General features: G+C 39.3%; 1 protein-coding gene across 1 annotated transcript; it reads left to right on the forward strand.

The window, feature by feature from the left end:
• The first annotated feature begins 22 nt into the window (after nt 1-22).
• stxbp3 (syntaxin binding protein 3) lies at nt 23-12,617 on the forward strand. The gene is made up of 19 exons (XM_070832399.1): nt 23-78; nt 2,149-2,198; nt 2,340-2,421; nt 2,912-2,988; nt 3,112-3,184; nt 3,314-3,414; nt 3,883-4,028; nt 4,430-4,523; nt 4,803-4,927; nt 5,078-5,170; nt 5,258-5,315; nt 5,425-5,490; nt 5,957-6,037; nt 6,898-7,033; nt 7,509-7,615; nt 7,841-7,939; nt 10,199-10,284; nt 10,827-10,975; nt 11,893-12,617. Exons 1-19 carry the CDS (start codon nt 33-35, stop codon nt 11,994-11,996), a joined length of 1,773 nt encoding a protein of 590 aa, XP_070688500.1. The 5' UTR covers nt 23-32; the 3' UTR covers nt 11,997-12,617.
• The last annotated feature ends 2,758 nt before the right edge of the window (nt 12,618-15,375 follow it).

The raw sequence follows: 15,375 nt of genomic DNA on the forward strand, positions 1-15,375 counted from the left end.
GGCGCAGGCGGAAAAAAAAAAAAAGAAACAAGATGGCAACGGGCTCAGATCACGGGCTGAAAAGAGTAGTTTGGAAAAGTAAGTTCATTTTTAAAACTGGAGAGTGTTTGTTGTACGTGTAAAACAACGTGACACGCTCATAACTTAAAGGGCTGTAAACTATTGAGCTGTTTCTGTCAACTGTTTCCTCCTCTGTGACTTTGCACCTTGGGATGAAAGTGGACGTTTAAGGTTAAGTCTGCTATTTATCGCAACGGAAGTTTACAAACTTAAAAAAACAGGGGGTGAAGTTGATAACACTAGACTACACGTAGCTTGACACTTACCGCCGTTGTTCATAATAAGATAATCTTACTGTCCTCGACTCTTGTTGCCCTCTTTTGGAGAGAATTAGTCAGGGTGAGGGCGAGTTTGTGTCGCCTGCAGCCACACCTCATGTCAGCAGGCTAACTTAACTTTAACACAACACAAATAAGTCCAGCTAACGTGCAATACCACAAAGCTATTGTCAACTTTTCAAGGTGTCTCTAGTCGAAGTCTTCCCCCCCCTCCGACCTGTGTTTCCTGTGTTTGGTTGGGGGGAGTCTCTGATCAGAGGTGGGAGAAGTATTCAGATCCTTTACTGGAGTAAAAACAAACTACTAATATCACATCACAGGTCAAAGCCCTGCATTCAAAACCTTCTGTAAAAGTAACATTATCTAAGTGTTTTCAGCCAAATGTTCTCATTGTATGAAAAGTAAAAGTTGTCATCATGCTGTGAAATGGTCCCTGCCAGTGTTTTCCTGCTATATCTGATGTTTCTAGATGAATATTATTGCAGCATCAAAGTCTGTGTTGCATTTTACTGCTGCAGATGTTTAATGTTGTGCTAATTTTAACTACTTTATATACTGATGGATAGTTTAATCTACTGCAATGCATCATGGTCTATGAGATCATACGTTTGTTGTGCCGCTGTCCTGTGAGAACCATGTACGTCTAAAAAGTCAACTTTTTATCAGAAAAACAGCAAGTTTTCAGCTCTGAGAGGATTTGTTTTTCAGACTTTATTTAGCTTAACAAGTTTCAGCTTATCACAAACATTCAAAATCGCCAAATCTGGAGATTCATGGTTTTCACTGGACAGGACGGGTATGAAATATTGTAATCTGAAGAGTAACTAACGGTGTCAGACAAATGTAGTGAAATAAAAAGCACTCTGAGATGCAGTGGAGTAAAAGTATACAGTTGCATGACATGGGAATACTCCAGTAAAGTACAAGCACTTCAAATCTGTACTTAAGTTCAGAGTAGAAATCGTAGAGTTGACCGACTGGGGTTAAGAGCTTGGGTTGAGGCTAAAGTAAAGCAAAACACATCATTACACTCAGTCAGGTTGTTATGTACCACTACACATCCAATATAACAGCTCATATGAAGTTATAATGTTCAGCACACAAAACACAACATAGTCTCCAAATGACCATAAATTCCACTCAACATCTTTTTAAAACAGTTTAAACAAAAACTGAACATTAGAGCCTTCAAGTCCAAAATCACAAATCACAATTTGCCTCTGGCTGCTTTACAGTCTTTAAAGTCTGGGGCACCCTCTGTCCTTAAACCCCCCCCCAATCTTTCTTGAAATAACATCAGGATTTATTGCAGGGTAACTTTGTGTTAGACTGCAAGTACAATAGATTATAGAGACAGCTGCCTTCATTACATTGATGTCCTCTTTATTTCATCTCAGAAAGTGGAGAATGTAATCAGATTAAAGTCTTTTGTCAAAGTACAAACACAGACATATTCTATTATAAGTCAAAACCTGCTGTGAACTGATTATTCATGATTCTTCCAGTGATTTATTCAGTGGGTGAAATACCATAAAGGGGACTGCCTATCACAAATCTGCAGACCCTAAAATGATAATAAACACAACAGTGAACAAGTCTATACATTAGGCTGTTACCAGCCTAATTGTGTATTTACTTGGCCAGTGATCTTATGTAACTAGTGAACTATTGAAGTTACAGTAACTTGGATTTTCTGATGCAAGTTTTCGGCACCAGAGCCAAGCTGCAGCTCAAATGGGATCAAAACAGTAACTTACTCTGGTTTCAGTCAGAGTTGTTTTTCATGAGTCATGTGTTGTGTCTCTTACAGGAATAAAGGATACAATTATTGCAGACAGCAGAAAATCTGAAGTATGGAAGGTAGGACAAGTCCTGAGAACTAAGACCAAACGGGACTAATTCTACTTATGCACTGTGACTCAAGATAGAAATGTAATGTCTCATTTCGGCAGTGCCGTGTTGTGATACAGAATCTGACCACCGATTCTTTTGACTTCACAGATATTGATTCTGGACCACTTCACCACAAAGCTCCTCTCATCATGCTGCAAAATGTCCGACCTGATGTCAGAGAAAATAACAAGTAGGCTACGCTTTCAAAACAGTGAAGCACTTATTTTTTCATAATTCAGGTTTCATACAAAGACTAGAAAGTTTGGAAAAATGCTTAATTTTAACCAGCATGTTTTCATGGAATATGCTTGAATTCAAATATACTATAAAAATGTTTGATTTTTTGAACATTATCTGGTGGTTCATCTACACAGTTGCTCATGTAATCTAAAAAATGTTAATATCTGAAATGAAATGATTCATCATGAGTCATCTTATTTGTTTGTGGTGTGACAATATACATTAATTGCTGTGGATATAAAGGAATTCTATAAACGTTTAACTAACCATTTAAACATCATTATTGAATTCGAGAGTCTGAAAGTTTTTCATTTACGCGGCTTTAAAGTGCTTCAAAAGTGCTTGAATTTTTCTCTTAAAATGCTGTACGAGCCCTGATAATACTGCTAATAGAGCAAACTGGCTGAAAACTGTATATTCTGTATGTTTTGTTTCTTTAGTTGTGGAGGACCTGTACAAAAGCAGAGAGCCTGTTCCAGAAATGAAGGCCATCTACTTCATGTCACCAACCGCTAAGGTTTGTCTATAACCCTGTAATTATCATATTGCACTTTTGTTCAAGTTTTAATTTTTTAATGTTTATATTATGGGGATGTTTTGTTTTTACCAAACTCATATTTTACATTTTACGTCATTTCAGTGTGTGGAAGCCTTTATTGCTGACTTCAAGCCCAAACCCAAATATAAGGCAGCATATGTTTATTTCACTGACTGTAAGTAACATTTAAATCCCTTCTTTAATCTACAACAAGAGCAAAATGACAGACCAAAAGACTTTTCATCTAATATGATCGAAATGTTCTTCTGATGAGATACAAAGTAAAACCTTTTTGGTCCCACAGATTGTCCGGATGACCTGTTCAACAATATGAAGCTGTACTGTGCAAAATACATACGAGTCTGTAAGGAAATAAACATTTCCTTCATGCCACAAGAGGCACAAGTGAGTGTCTGCAGAGAGGGTTCTTTAGGTTCTTTTGTAATGCTCCATTTCCTCTTTTTTTTAAATCCAGATTCTTTGCTTCTTAACGGAGGCAAACATCCCTTGTTTTAGTGTTGTTCAGTGTCGTGACGTTGCTGGGAGGAAGACAAGTGAATCTTGAATGGGTGTTGGCTGCTTCTAGCTATGATGTAATGATCGCTTGAACTTTTTATTGTCTCAGTGAGCGGGGAACTATAACTGGTTGTTCTCTGTATTTTAAAAACCAAAAATGTCGGCAGATTCTCAGCTGTTTTGTTGAGATTTTATCCATTCACGTTGATATTGAAGCAATTTGTTCAAAAAAGTAAAAAAACAAAAAAAACAGTAGGGACCAAAAATGTCCACATGCTTTTTTGTTAATAGTTGATTTAATAATTTAACAAATCTTACAGGTGTTAAGGTGACACTGGTGTGTTGAATGCCTTTCAGGTGTTCACATGTGATAATCCGGGGGCTTTCCAAAGCATCTACAGTCCCAACAGTCAGGACAAAAAGAAGACACTGGAGACGCTCGCAGACCAGCTTGTCACGCTCTGTGCCACGTTGGACGAGTACCCAGGGGTCAGATACAAGAAGTAAGTCAGACAGGATTTGGTTTCTAACCATTCAAGACTCCTTAGCCCCCAACCAGACCTTTGGGATCTTTATGAGAAAAGCTTGAACCAAGAATATGTTGAATAACAGTGCCATAAGAACATGGAGCTTAACATCACCTCACTATGCTGAAGTGTAGCACAACCTAGTATGAGTTTATTTTTCCCACAATATACATACACAGAATCAGTCAGACCACACAAAACCAATAAAAGGAATACACAACATTTTCTATAAACTGCTCTTTCCAAACATTAGACTGGAGTGATTTAAAACTGTGTAGCAGCTCCTGGGTCACATAATATCGGTATCAGTGCAACCTTGATGTGATTCAGTTTGGCTGTAATTTAACTCGTGGGGGAACAATTTATATTCTAACCAGAGACAGCAACATGGAGAACGCCAAGACCCTTGCAGAGCTGGTGGACGCCAAGCTGGGGAGACACTATGAGCTGGATGATGGTGGCAAGAAAAAGGTGAGTCACCCGCTGAACAAAGGATGTTGACAGAATAAACAAGATCTTTGCTATCGGCGTAAATGGGAGGCGTCAAAGAAAAAAAAAAATTCTCTCCTTTGCCTCAAGCAGATTAATGTTGTCCTTCACCAGATAGGAAAGGTTTGCAGTAGCTGCTCCATAGCAGCTAAGCACAGAAAGCAAAGAAAAAGGGGAAATGACACCAGTGAACAGTAAACACTGTTTTTAAGAAAATGTGCTGTTCTAGTTTTTATCAGTGTATTTCTCCTCTCTCACAAGGGAAAGACTCAGGCCCAGCTGCTGATAGTGGAGAGAGGTTTTGACCCCGTCAGCCCCATCCTGCATGAGCTGACCTACCAGGCCATGGCTTACGACCTGATTGATATCCAGAGCGACACCTACAAGTAATACAAGCTTTTCCTACTGCATCTCTCCGCATTCATTCGCATACACGAGATGCTTACTGCACCACATCACCATTCTCAGACTAGACACGCTATTTTTGAAATGTAGGCAATGCATTTCCATCTTAAACCAGTTGTTTTTGTGGCCAGGTACAAAGATGGCTCAGAGAAGCAGGCCGTGCTGAATGAGGAGGACATGCTCTGGGTGAAACTGAGGCACAAGCACATTGCTGAGGTCTCAGAGTAAGTGTTCAAGATCTCATGGATGGAGGTGTCCCACTCCTGTCCTCTTCACCCTAACCCAGTTTTTTTTTTTTTTTCTTACAACAGACAAATCCCCAAGATGGTAAAGGAAATATCTGCAAGCAAGAAACAGCCAGATGGGAAGGTGCAGTGCTGTGTTTTTTTTTTTTATTGTGAGCTTCCTGGATCTCTGGAGCTGTGTGTCATACATAAGATTCATTCATTGAGAGGACATTTCATTTCTTTTTTTCCAGATCACAATTAGCAATTTGGCCCAAATGATGAAAAAGATGCCTGTGTTCCGTAAACAGCTGACTGAGGTATGCAGCACGCGTATAATTGAGTAACATTTGAAGCGGTATCTCTAAGGCCTGGATGTCTTTTATGTTATGTTTAAATTATCTGTTTCACCTGTGGTTGTGATTTTCAATAGAATTTCTTCCGGGGTCGACCGGGTCTGCATTACGGGAAACACTTGGGCGTCTGCTTTATGGACAAATGTAACAGGCGTATTATTTGCTTCCCAGCAGTAATTATAGAGCGATGTGATCACTATGTTGGGGCAGGGTGTGGTGCCTCCACAGCTTGGTATCATGTGGGGTTGACCTCATCATATTTTTAGCAGCAGAAAGGAAAGTCATAATCTCCGGCTTCTATGATGAATATACTTTTCTTTCATTGAAGAAAAATCATTTTGGAACTGCAGTAATAATACTTATAAACGTTCTGTTCATTTAATACTTAGGAATGTTCTTTTCATAACTTTTCTCTCTGTCTCAACTCTAGAAAACCATTCATCTGCAGTTGGCCGAGGAGTGCATGAAACATTTCTCGAACAATGTGGAGAAACTCTGCAAAGCTGAACAGGTCTGTGTGTGGGCTGTGTGACATCTGTCGTGTGTCGGTGGAACAAGAGCCAAACATTTTTACCACTCAGTCGTGCTTGAACAAGTCGGTGGTTGGGCGGTGGTTTAGTGAGTAGAGATAATACCCACCTCATGACCGCAAGCGTCTGCCCTAATGAAGTGTCCCCTGAGCTCCAGAGTACCCCCCTGTAGCCAAGTTTGACCTCTGACCTCCTCCTAAGGGGTCACTAGATGTGAGTAAAGCAGCATTTCCACCACCCCTGGGCTTTTTTTTTTTTTTTTTCAAGAAACTAAGAGGTTCCTTCAGCTGCATTTCTGAAGATCTGTGAAGAAGTCCCCTCCTCCCGATTCAGAGAGCGAGAGAGCAGTAGTGGTCGAGTGAGCTAGAAAGTGAATGAAGAGAGGGAGCGGTGTCAGTGAGGACAAAACATTAAATCAGAGAGAAAAAAAAACATTTTTTGATTGTTTCATGGCAGTTACATTCTAAAGCACAAATAAACACATTCATACGTCCACACAAAGGTGAGAGATGGAGACATTTAACATGTTCGCTATGTTTTAATACCATTTAAAAGCAGTGGCTGAAATAAAATGCTACAAGTATTAATCCGAAATGTTGAGCGCTGAAAGGCCTGCTCCCAAAGTTTCTGTACTGTTTGATTAACTTAAAAGACCTTAATTTAGAGTTTTCTGGGGAAAGTGTTGTGGTGGAAATGCAGCTTTAGCTGTACTAGTCAGCTTCCAGAAGTTAAATATGTGGAGCTTTATGAATGAATATTAAAAAAAAAAAGTTAAAACAGTCACAATATTCCCAGCCTTAATCAAAGATAAGGAAAAACAGCCCATTTTGTCCCTGCGCAGGACCTCGCGGTGGGATCAGATGTGGACGGGATGAAGGTGAAGGATCCCATGAGGACCCTGCTGCCTGTGCTGCTGCACCCGTACAGCACCCACGACAAGATCAGAGCTGTGCTGCTCTACATCTTCAGCCTCAATGGTATGCCAGTCATCTCCTTTCACTGTCTGTCTATCAGCGCTCTGTGAAGTAGTACGTGTCTATTGTACGCGTTTATTTATGAGGACCTTTCAGCAACAGTATAAGGAAAATAGTGAGTCAGCCAAAATAACAACTGTGGGGTCTTCTCTCAAATAAATTCTCAGGGGACTACTACTATGTCCCAAGATTTCATAGACTTATCCATTATTTTATTTTATTTTTAGTAATCTGCCAGAATGTTTTGCCTGTATTTAACAGACCATATCACAAATATAGCGTACACACTGTTGGTGGTGTCGGGGACGTGGATATCGTTTTCCAGTTTAGAGTAAAAGATAGTAATAGATAATGGACCTAAGACCTAAAGTTTACTTAGTTTACTAAGACCTTCACTGCTAGTTATTTCACTAAGAGGATGTCGTCCCAATAAACTCTCATCAACGTGTGCGCATATGTGCGTTTTGTATGTTAACAGGAACAACAGACGAGAACTTAAGCAAACTCATCCAGCACGTAAAGATCGAAGACGACCGAGAGTTTATCCTGAACTGGAAAGAACTGGGGGTCCCCATCATCACATCGGTATGTGGAGAAGATGGCAAGAGAGGAGAAGTTTGATCAGTTTTCTGCTTTTGATTGCAATCAATGATAAATTGAAATTGAGGATACATTTTAGTCGGTGGCTGGAATTTGAATCGGGTTTCACTCCGTTTCTTTTCTTTTGCTTCTGCGCCTTGTCTTGTTCATCTATTCAGTTGTGTCACTCCACTGAATCACGCTTATTGTGCCTTGTACTTTTGTCTGTAGCCTAGTTTCTTCTCTCGCAAACCCACCAGGCGGGATCGTTCCCAGGAGGAGACGTACAACCTTTCCAGATGGACTCCTGTCATAAAAGATGTGATGGAGGTCAGTCAGAGCACATTACATGTTGTATAATGTTTTCTATTTGCAGCCCTCATTTCTGCACAGTCACATAACATTCACAACTTTAGTCTGTCCACTTTAATACAGGTCTTTGAAAACTCTTGGATTTTTATGTTTTGCTTTGCTTAACAGGAAGTTTAGCAACTCTGGATACTACAGCTGAAACGATCAGTAACTATTTTGAAATCGAATGGCGTCTTGGTTTAGTTTTTGAGACCAGTTCCCTAATTATGAATATTTGCTCCTTTTGCTGTAAATTGAATATCTTTGAGTTTTGAACTGTTGATTGGGGAAAAAAAACAACATTTGGGATACAAGTTTGAACTCTGGGAAATTTTATAGACCAAACGAATAATCGATTAATCAAGAAACTAATCAGCAGATTAATCGATAAATAATCTGCAGTTGCAGCCCTAATAGACACCACAATGAATTAAGCAGCAGAATTCCAGGAAATTCGGTGAAACTGAAGCCGTGTTTTCACTGCAGAAACTTCCCCATAACAAGGAACGTTCAGAGGAACTCTGTGTGTTTCCACCACACGCACCAGGGTCTGAATTAAGTTTGAGGGACATAATTTTACTCCACGTTCATGGAGTGGTACTTTTCTAAAGCGTAGGAAGTTTGGGGGTGGGGCTTGCGGCTTTGAACATTTCCAATTAGTTGCAGTATTTTTTTATTTCAGCTACCTTTTTTAAAGACAGAAAGACTTTTCCTAGAACACAGTATATGCATTCATACAAAAACAACCCCCTCATTCATCTCTCACGAAGCAGTGATGGTACAGTGGATGTCGATGGGATGTAGGATGTAGTTCTGGTCTTACAAAGACTCGATGTCTAGCTTGATCGAGGTCACTGTGCTACCACAGTCCCCCTCTGAATGGCATTTGTGAGAAAAATGATGAACGTTACTGTGAAAGCACCACAAAGGGAGGTTATCAGATTCAGGTCATCTGATAGACGCTGTCACGTAAATGTTCTTGTGTTGTGCTCGATGTTAGACACCATCTTAGCACTTAAAAGGCACAATACTGCACTATTAGTGTGTTGATCTCTAGGGATGATCCCTGTTTCAGCAACATCCGTCTGTACTGATCCTCAAATGCTTTTATTGTTCAGTTAAATGTGTTCCATATAAGCGGTTATTATACTGTATGAAGGTGAGATTATGTTGTGTGTTGAAATATACCTATTTCAACACACAACAGTCTCACCATCACCTGCTGCCTTGTTAAAGTTTGTGCTGTAAAAAGAGGCTTACAGTATTCACAGCACACGTCCCTTGTCATTCTTGGCTTCATGGTTAAGTTTGCTTGTGGCCATTTGTTTTGACTGGTAAGCTGGAAAGTTATTTGAGCTATCAGCTGTAAAAAACATGGAAAAAATAATGTATCAGCCCCGAGGCTGTTACAAATCCTGCTGATGAGTCCAGTTCTCAGAAACTGATCAGGAACTGAGAGTCAGAGTTGCACCAGTGTCCTTTGGTCATAAAATAAGGTTATTTCTTTAAAAAGATAACCTGATGACTGAATCTCTGTTCTGTAATTCACAGAACTGAAATTCAACAAATCCATATGAAATGCAAGAGGAGACTTTTGACAACAAAGAAAACTGAGATTGAGGCTTATTCTTATTCTTAATTCTCATCAGATGGTTGGCCTCATCATAAAAATTCTGCATATGGGATTTACTGTAATTTTACCGTCTAAAAAACAGGTTCAATTGGATTTTTTTTAATCCAAAAAGGGGGAACTCTGATTTATCTGTAACATAAGAAGTTATTCTGTGTCTTCTCATATTCACTTCCCTTTCCTGTTATTACCTAAAGAGCCATTTCTGAGCAGTCTCCACCACTCGAGCACCTGGTTTCCTGTAAACTGTGGTGAACAGCTTGCTCTTGCAGCGGTAAACAGACTGTCTGGCAGCTTGAAATCTGGTTGAAACCAATCTCCTCCTCACAGTGTATTTTTCAGGGAAAGTGCCAAAAACGATGGAACCAGATTGTGTTTCGATCTTCATCTGTGTTTTGACATCCCCTTATGCGTTTAGAAAGACCTTAATGTTGCGACAGGTTCTTGATTTATTGGCATATGAATGTAAATAGGATACCTCACATAAATACAAACAGTAATCAGTACTCAAATCCACAACACTGGCTTGCCAAAGAGATTGCAGCTCAATTGGAACTTCTACATATGGCTATATTATATATAATAATGTAAAAATCTGTTGCATTCAGGATGCCGTGGAGAACAAACTCGACACCAGAGAATGGCCGCACCAGTCCGAGTGTCCTGCTGCCTGGAATGGCTCCGGAGCTGTCAGGTACAGTGGATTCAGTGAATGATCACACTATAACTGGGAGAGCTCTGATCAGACTTTGTTTAAGGTAGAGCCCAAGTATCACCTAAAAGCTCCTGCATGACACACTGTGATACCACATGTTATACAAGATGCTTTACAAGTTAGAAATCTAAAATATTGGTATATATCTTTATACTCTCAATGACTCAAACATTGTATTGGTAGTTCTCTCTTCATACATGACAAAACAACATTTTTTGTGCACAGAAAGTACCAATTTGCTCCTTCAGCCAGATGCGGCTGATAAGTTGGCGCCCCCTAGTGGTGATAAGTGCTACTACTTTCAGCTCCAGCTGTTCAATGTGTAGTTAAGGGATTTATTTAAGTGTCCTGACCCTGAGTTTACAAACGAGAATGATCTGGATCTGTTTTTTGGATCCATCACCCTCTTTCCATCTTCAATGCGAGAATGTTGATATTTCAGATTTTTTTTTCACAGTTTGGACTTGCAGCTCCCACTTTTTCCTGTGATTAATTTTTACTTTCCTCCCTCTGCTTCACAGCGCCCGTCAGAAGCACAAAGCCAGTGCTCAGGACGAGCGCCGGAGTGGCTCACGCCTTATAATCTTTGTCATAGGAGGAATGAGCTTCTCTGAGATGCGTTCTGCCTACGAGGTCACCAAGGCAGTGAAATCCTGCGAGGTTGTAATAGGTGAGCATTGATACAACATGACACAGATCATGGCATTAAATGACCTCTTCTTTGGACATATGAATTATTTGTGCACTTTACATTTTCTGAGGGGTTTGTCAGGAACATCTCTGTAGTTCTTATTAAATCCAGTCGGTGACTCTAAACTAAAATGTGCACTTTACTTTAATCTATTTGTCCTTTTGTCCTGGTAACATCAACTGCAGTGTATTGGTTTTATTTCCAGCTGTTTTACTGCTTAAATCTGGCACAGCTGTGTCGCATCTCAGCTACGATACTTCCTCCGTGGCCTCTCTCGTTAAAGTTTGTGATTCCACCTGAAGCGCCGTTGCACATTTCAGAAGCGGCTCTCAGACTGAGCAGCACAGAGCAGATGAACCGGAGAGGAAGTCAGACATAGAAACAGCATAGAAAATCAAGTATATTTTCAAAATAAAATACCAACTCTCGAGCATATATTCCATCACCACATCAATATTATTTCATGGTCAGCACCAGGTCAGATGTCACATTGTTGGAGGGTTTTAAGGCACAATGGACAACGAGTGGTTCATCTTGGAGGTGGAAGAGCACGTTCTCCTTCACTCATACATACCGTCTGTATGCTAGGCTGTGGGCTATCTGCTAGTCTGCACATCAAAGTAGGAAATACCCACAATAAAAACAAAACGGACAAAATAAGAAACATATCCTGTTTGCTCATGTTAAATGAATGAAAATCAAGGAAAAATGACCAAATCAGGGAACTACTTAGCCTGTTAAAGCGCTCTGCTTCTGACAGACCAAAACCAGAACATGATGCAGACGTGCCCGGTAGCTATTGAGGCGTTACTCCACCTACTGGAGCAAATCAGAACTGTGAAAGCATTTTATGCTCTGACCTGAATTTCCAATCTAATAGTTCTTTATACTTCCAGGGTCTTCTCACATTTTGACCCCGACCAGTCTCCTGGATGACATCAAGGCTCTGAGCAAAGGCCCCATGGAGACTTTTACAATAGAGGAAAGGAGCAACGCCTGAGAAGTGCGGCCCTCCAACTCACACCTCCCTTAACTCCCCCTGCCTCCCTGCACCTGTCATCCCTCAGCACAGTGCACTCAACTCAAATTCCTGAAAGGAAGACCGAAGGGAAATTACCTTATATGTATTTTTATGTTTTAATACTCTTTTCAAACCTTGAGCACATTTTCAGCAGGTATGAGGGCAAATTATCTTTTAACGTCTAAGCTGCTTCTTGACAAACAGAGAATATGGCCTGCTTTTGGCATTTATAGTTTGATAATTATCGTTTCATGATCATATTAAACGTGAATTGACCTCATCCTACTATGAGCATTTTAAGTAGAAGTTGACTAAACTGCCTTTCCATGTTTGCCTTTGTCCATAAAAGAAAATTGTTATGTTTCAGGTTGAAAGGCCTCTGAGAAACGCTCAGAGACAGAATGATGATTAAAAACTAGCGCGAGCTAATGTATATACTGTATGTAAGCACTGAGTCCCTGCTGTGTCGTTCTGACTTTTTCAGTCACTACTTTGTGTAAACACTTGTAATGTAATTTTGAAGTATTTTCCGTTTTTCTTGAATTGAACAACTGACTAATAAATGGATGAAGTGGTTCAAATCATGTCTGAGTTCCAATTACACTTACAGTTACGCCTTGCTGTGGTTTTTAGGCAGCCGTGGGCTCCCACTGCTACTATTACTATTGTTAGATATTATTGATTATAAGTCGTATTTCTCAATATAAGTCATATCATTAATTATTCCAATTGTGTTTTTGCTCTTTCTTTTATTGTGACAAAAGCAAAAGAATGACTTAAAATGACTGACATAATGGACAGACATACAAACAATAACATACAGAAGTTCCAATATATATCTGATGATAGAGAAGAGATTGATTATTGTATTTGTGTGTAATGTGTGTGTGCATGTTTGGATGAGAGGCAGTGAAAACCGTTTTTGTTGATACTGGAGTATGTGGTAACTATGTGGTGTTACCTTAATGTCTCATCATTATCATCACAATAATAACAGCACCAGCAACAGTAAGTAATATGACAATAACAAACTATGTACATTAAACTATAAAGTAGTTGCAATGAATGCAGTGTTTGACATTAGGCTACAGAAGCACAGCAATGAGGGATGGTATTTGAGTTATTGCTGCTGTGCAACTCTCTCTCTTTCTCTTTCCTCTCTCATGTGGACATTTTTGAATCCCTAATTTTGAAATCCTGAATCTCCGTGTCTCTCTTAATCAAAAGGTTTGGTAGATCTGCTCTACATGGAAAGTACCCGGATTTGTTGATTGGATAGGATGACGGTAAAAGACAGTAACTTGATATTTGTGACAAGAAATGACCTTTTATAAACAGAAAATCACATGTTCAATAGACAAGTTCACAAGAGCAGCTGCTGTACAATGGATGTGCGGCACTCATGCCTGCTGAACAGACAATAGGCAAAAGATATTATGATGTTATGATGTTATAGATCAAATCTGCCCCACTTCTCCCACAGGCATTATGCTTTAGTTACACGGCATTTAGATTGTTAACTACATATTCAGGACTGTACACAATGCAGAAAAGTGCACATGCTTCCTGCGCTTTTTGAAAAAGAGAAAACATGAGAGGGGTGTTGAATCTTTCAGTGGCGAGGAGGCTTTGTGAAAAAACACTATACAGTAGATTGGATTTATAGAAAATGAGGAAGGGAGGGAAGTTTGGCTCCAATTTGTTGTGTAACTGAGTAGCAACAAAAGGAAGATGAGGAAGGAATTAAAGGCTTTGTTTAACTTCAAAGACTCTGTCCCACATCCAAACACTGCACAGCGCATTTTCACTGCATATCAGATCTCCCAGCTTGGATGTGCTGTGGGAGGTGTTTTATTGGGTTAAAGAACAGGTCAAGTAAAACTAAAAGCATGATCCTATCACAGCTGATCCCCTCTTTATAATAGTGCTGTTGCAAGATTTAAAGCAGAGATGTGTTAAAAAGGCGTTCATTCGTTTGTAGTTTGACAAACCGGAAACATAGAAGCAGTTCAATCAGCTCAACAAAACTACAAACTACTGGCATTTATGGTAAAGCCAGAGGGCAGGACACAACATCTAGATCTGTGATGATAAACTCACAAACACGATATTTGTGAGGGTATCGTGTTTGTAGGAAGGAGAGCATGTCAGAGCTCATCGATTGTGATTAAAGTAGACAACAGGGCGGCTCTTTTAAATCAGAATCACGTCAAATACATTATTGTGTACACTTTTATTATTTTACTCAGAATCCAGAATTCATTTTGTATTATGAAAATATAAAATGGTCATTAATCCCAGAGGTTGTGTCTCAGGAATATGTTCCTAAATAATATAAACCAATGCTGTGGTGTAGCCTAAAAATGCTAAATACATAAAATCAGATCTATTCATAGGCTACATTTATCTCGTTTATCTATTGCCTGGTTAGAGCTAGCTTTAAATACTAACACATCACTTATGACCTGTGCATTAAATTTGTGATTTACAAAAACTAGCCGTGAGCAGGAGGGTCATTGCAGGCTTTGATTTCAAATTTGAAATTGATTGTAAGTTTATAAGTAACAATTTTTAATAAAAAAACGCTTATCCCTAACAACAATTATTTAATTCAACGTCTACAGCCTCACTTAGTAATGTAGACGGTTTAATCTTGTGCTTGGTCACATGAATAGTAATTAAATGATGTAGGACATATTGAAGGATAATATGTAGATGTTTGTAACACAGCTCTAAAAATGCTCAAATGATAAATGTGATGTTAACTGACGTCATCCTCCACCACTTAAGTGGAGCAACACAGTGGAGCCTGAACCCAGCGTCTGCAGTGTCAGTTACAGGAAAAAGTGTCAGGTGACACACACACTTACACGCACACACACACTCCATTGACTCCATATAGAGGAGCACTTACACTTAACAAGGATAGCCCTGCTCTCTTTCAATGACCTGCCTCCATTTGCATATTTAACTGTCCCACTCTGCCTTCACTCTGTGTCTCCAGATAGGCAAAAACAAAAAAAAATGCATATTGGTTCATTCATGCAGAATCTGACCCTTAACCCTCCATTACTTAAGGTGGAGAAAGAAATCTTAAAAAGTAACTGACTACCTTGAAATAATTAACTAGAATTAAAAATTTAAGGTAACTGAAACAACGTGATTTGAAGGATGTTGGATAGATTTAACCCAAAATCAAGACTACAAGAGTATTAAAATCCTTTAATACTCCACAAATCAACCCATGAATAAATTCCTAATACAGCCATGATATATTGATCCTTACTTTTTAATGATTCATCTTTAACAAATTGAGATTTTTTTTTTTTCTTTTGTAGTATATAATACCCAGATTGTT

This window comes from Pempheris klunzingeri, chromosome 6 (genome assembly GCF_042242105.1).
Source record: "Pempheris klunzingeri isolate RE-2024b chromosome 6, fPemKlu1.hap1, whole genome shotgun sequence".
In the NCBI taxonomy this organism is placed as follows: domain Eukaryota; kingdom Metazoa; phylum Chordata; class Actinopteri; order Acropomatiformes; family Pempheridae; genus Pempheris; species Pempheris klunzingeri.

Bases quoted from the DNA above. Each gene is read 5' to 3' on its own strand.
- stxbp3 (XM_070832399.1), top strand. From the start codon at position 33: ATGGCAACGGGCTCAGATCACGGGCTGAAAAGAGTAGTTTGGAAAA. The intron at 5,491-5,956 runs GTATGCAGCACG...TCTCAACTCTAG, and splicing joins TCCGTAAACAGCTGACTGAG to AAAACCATTCATCTGCAGTT. The intron at 10,285-10,826 runs GTACAGTGGATT...TCTGCTTCACAG, and splicing joins AATGGCTCCGGAGCTGTCAG to CGCCCGTCAGAAGCACAAAG.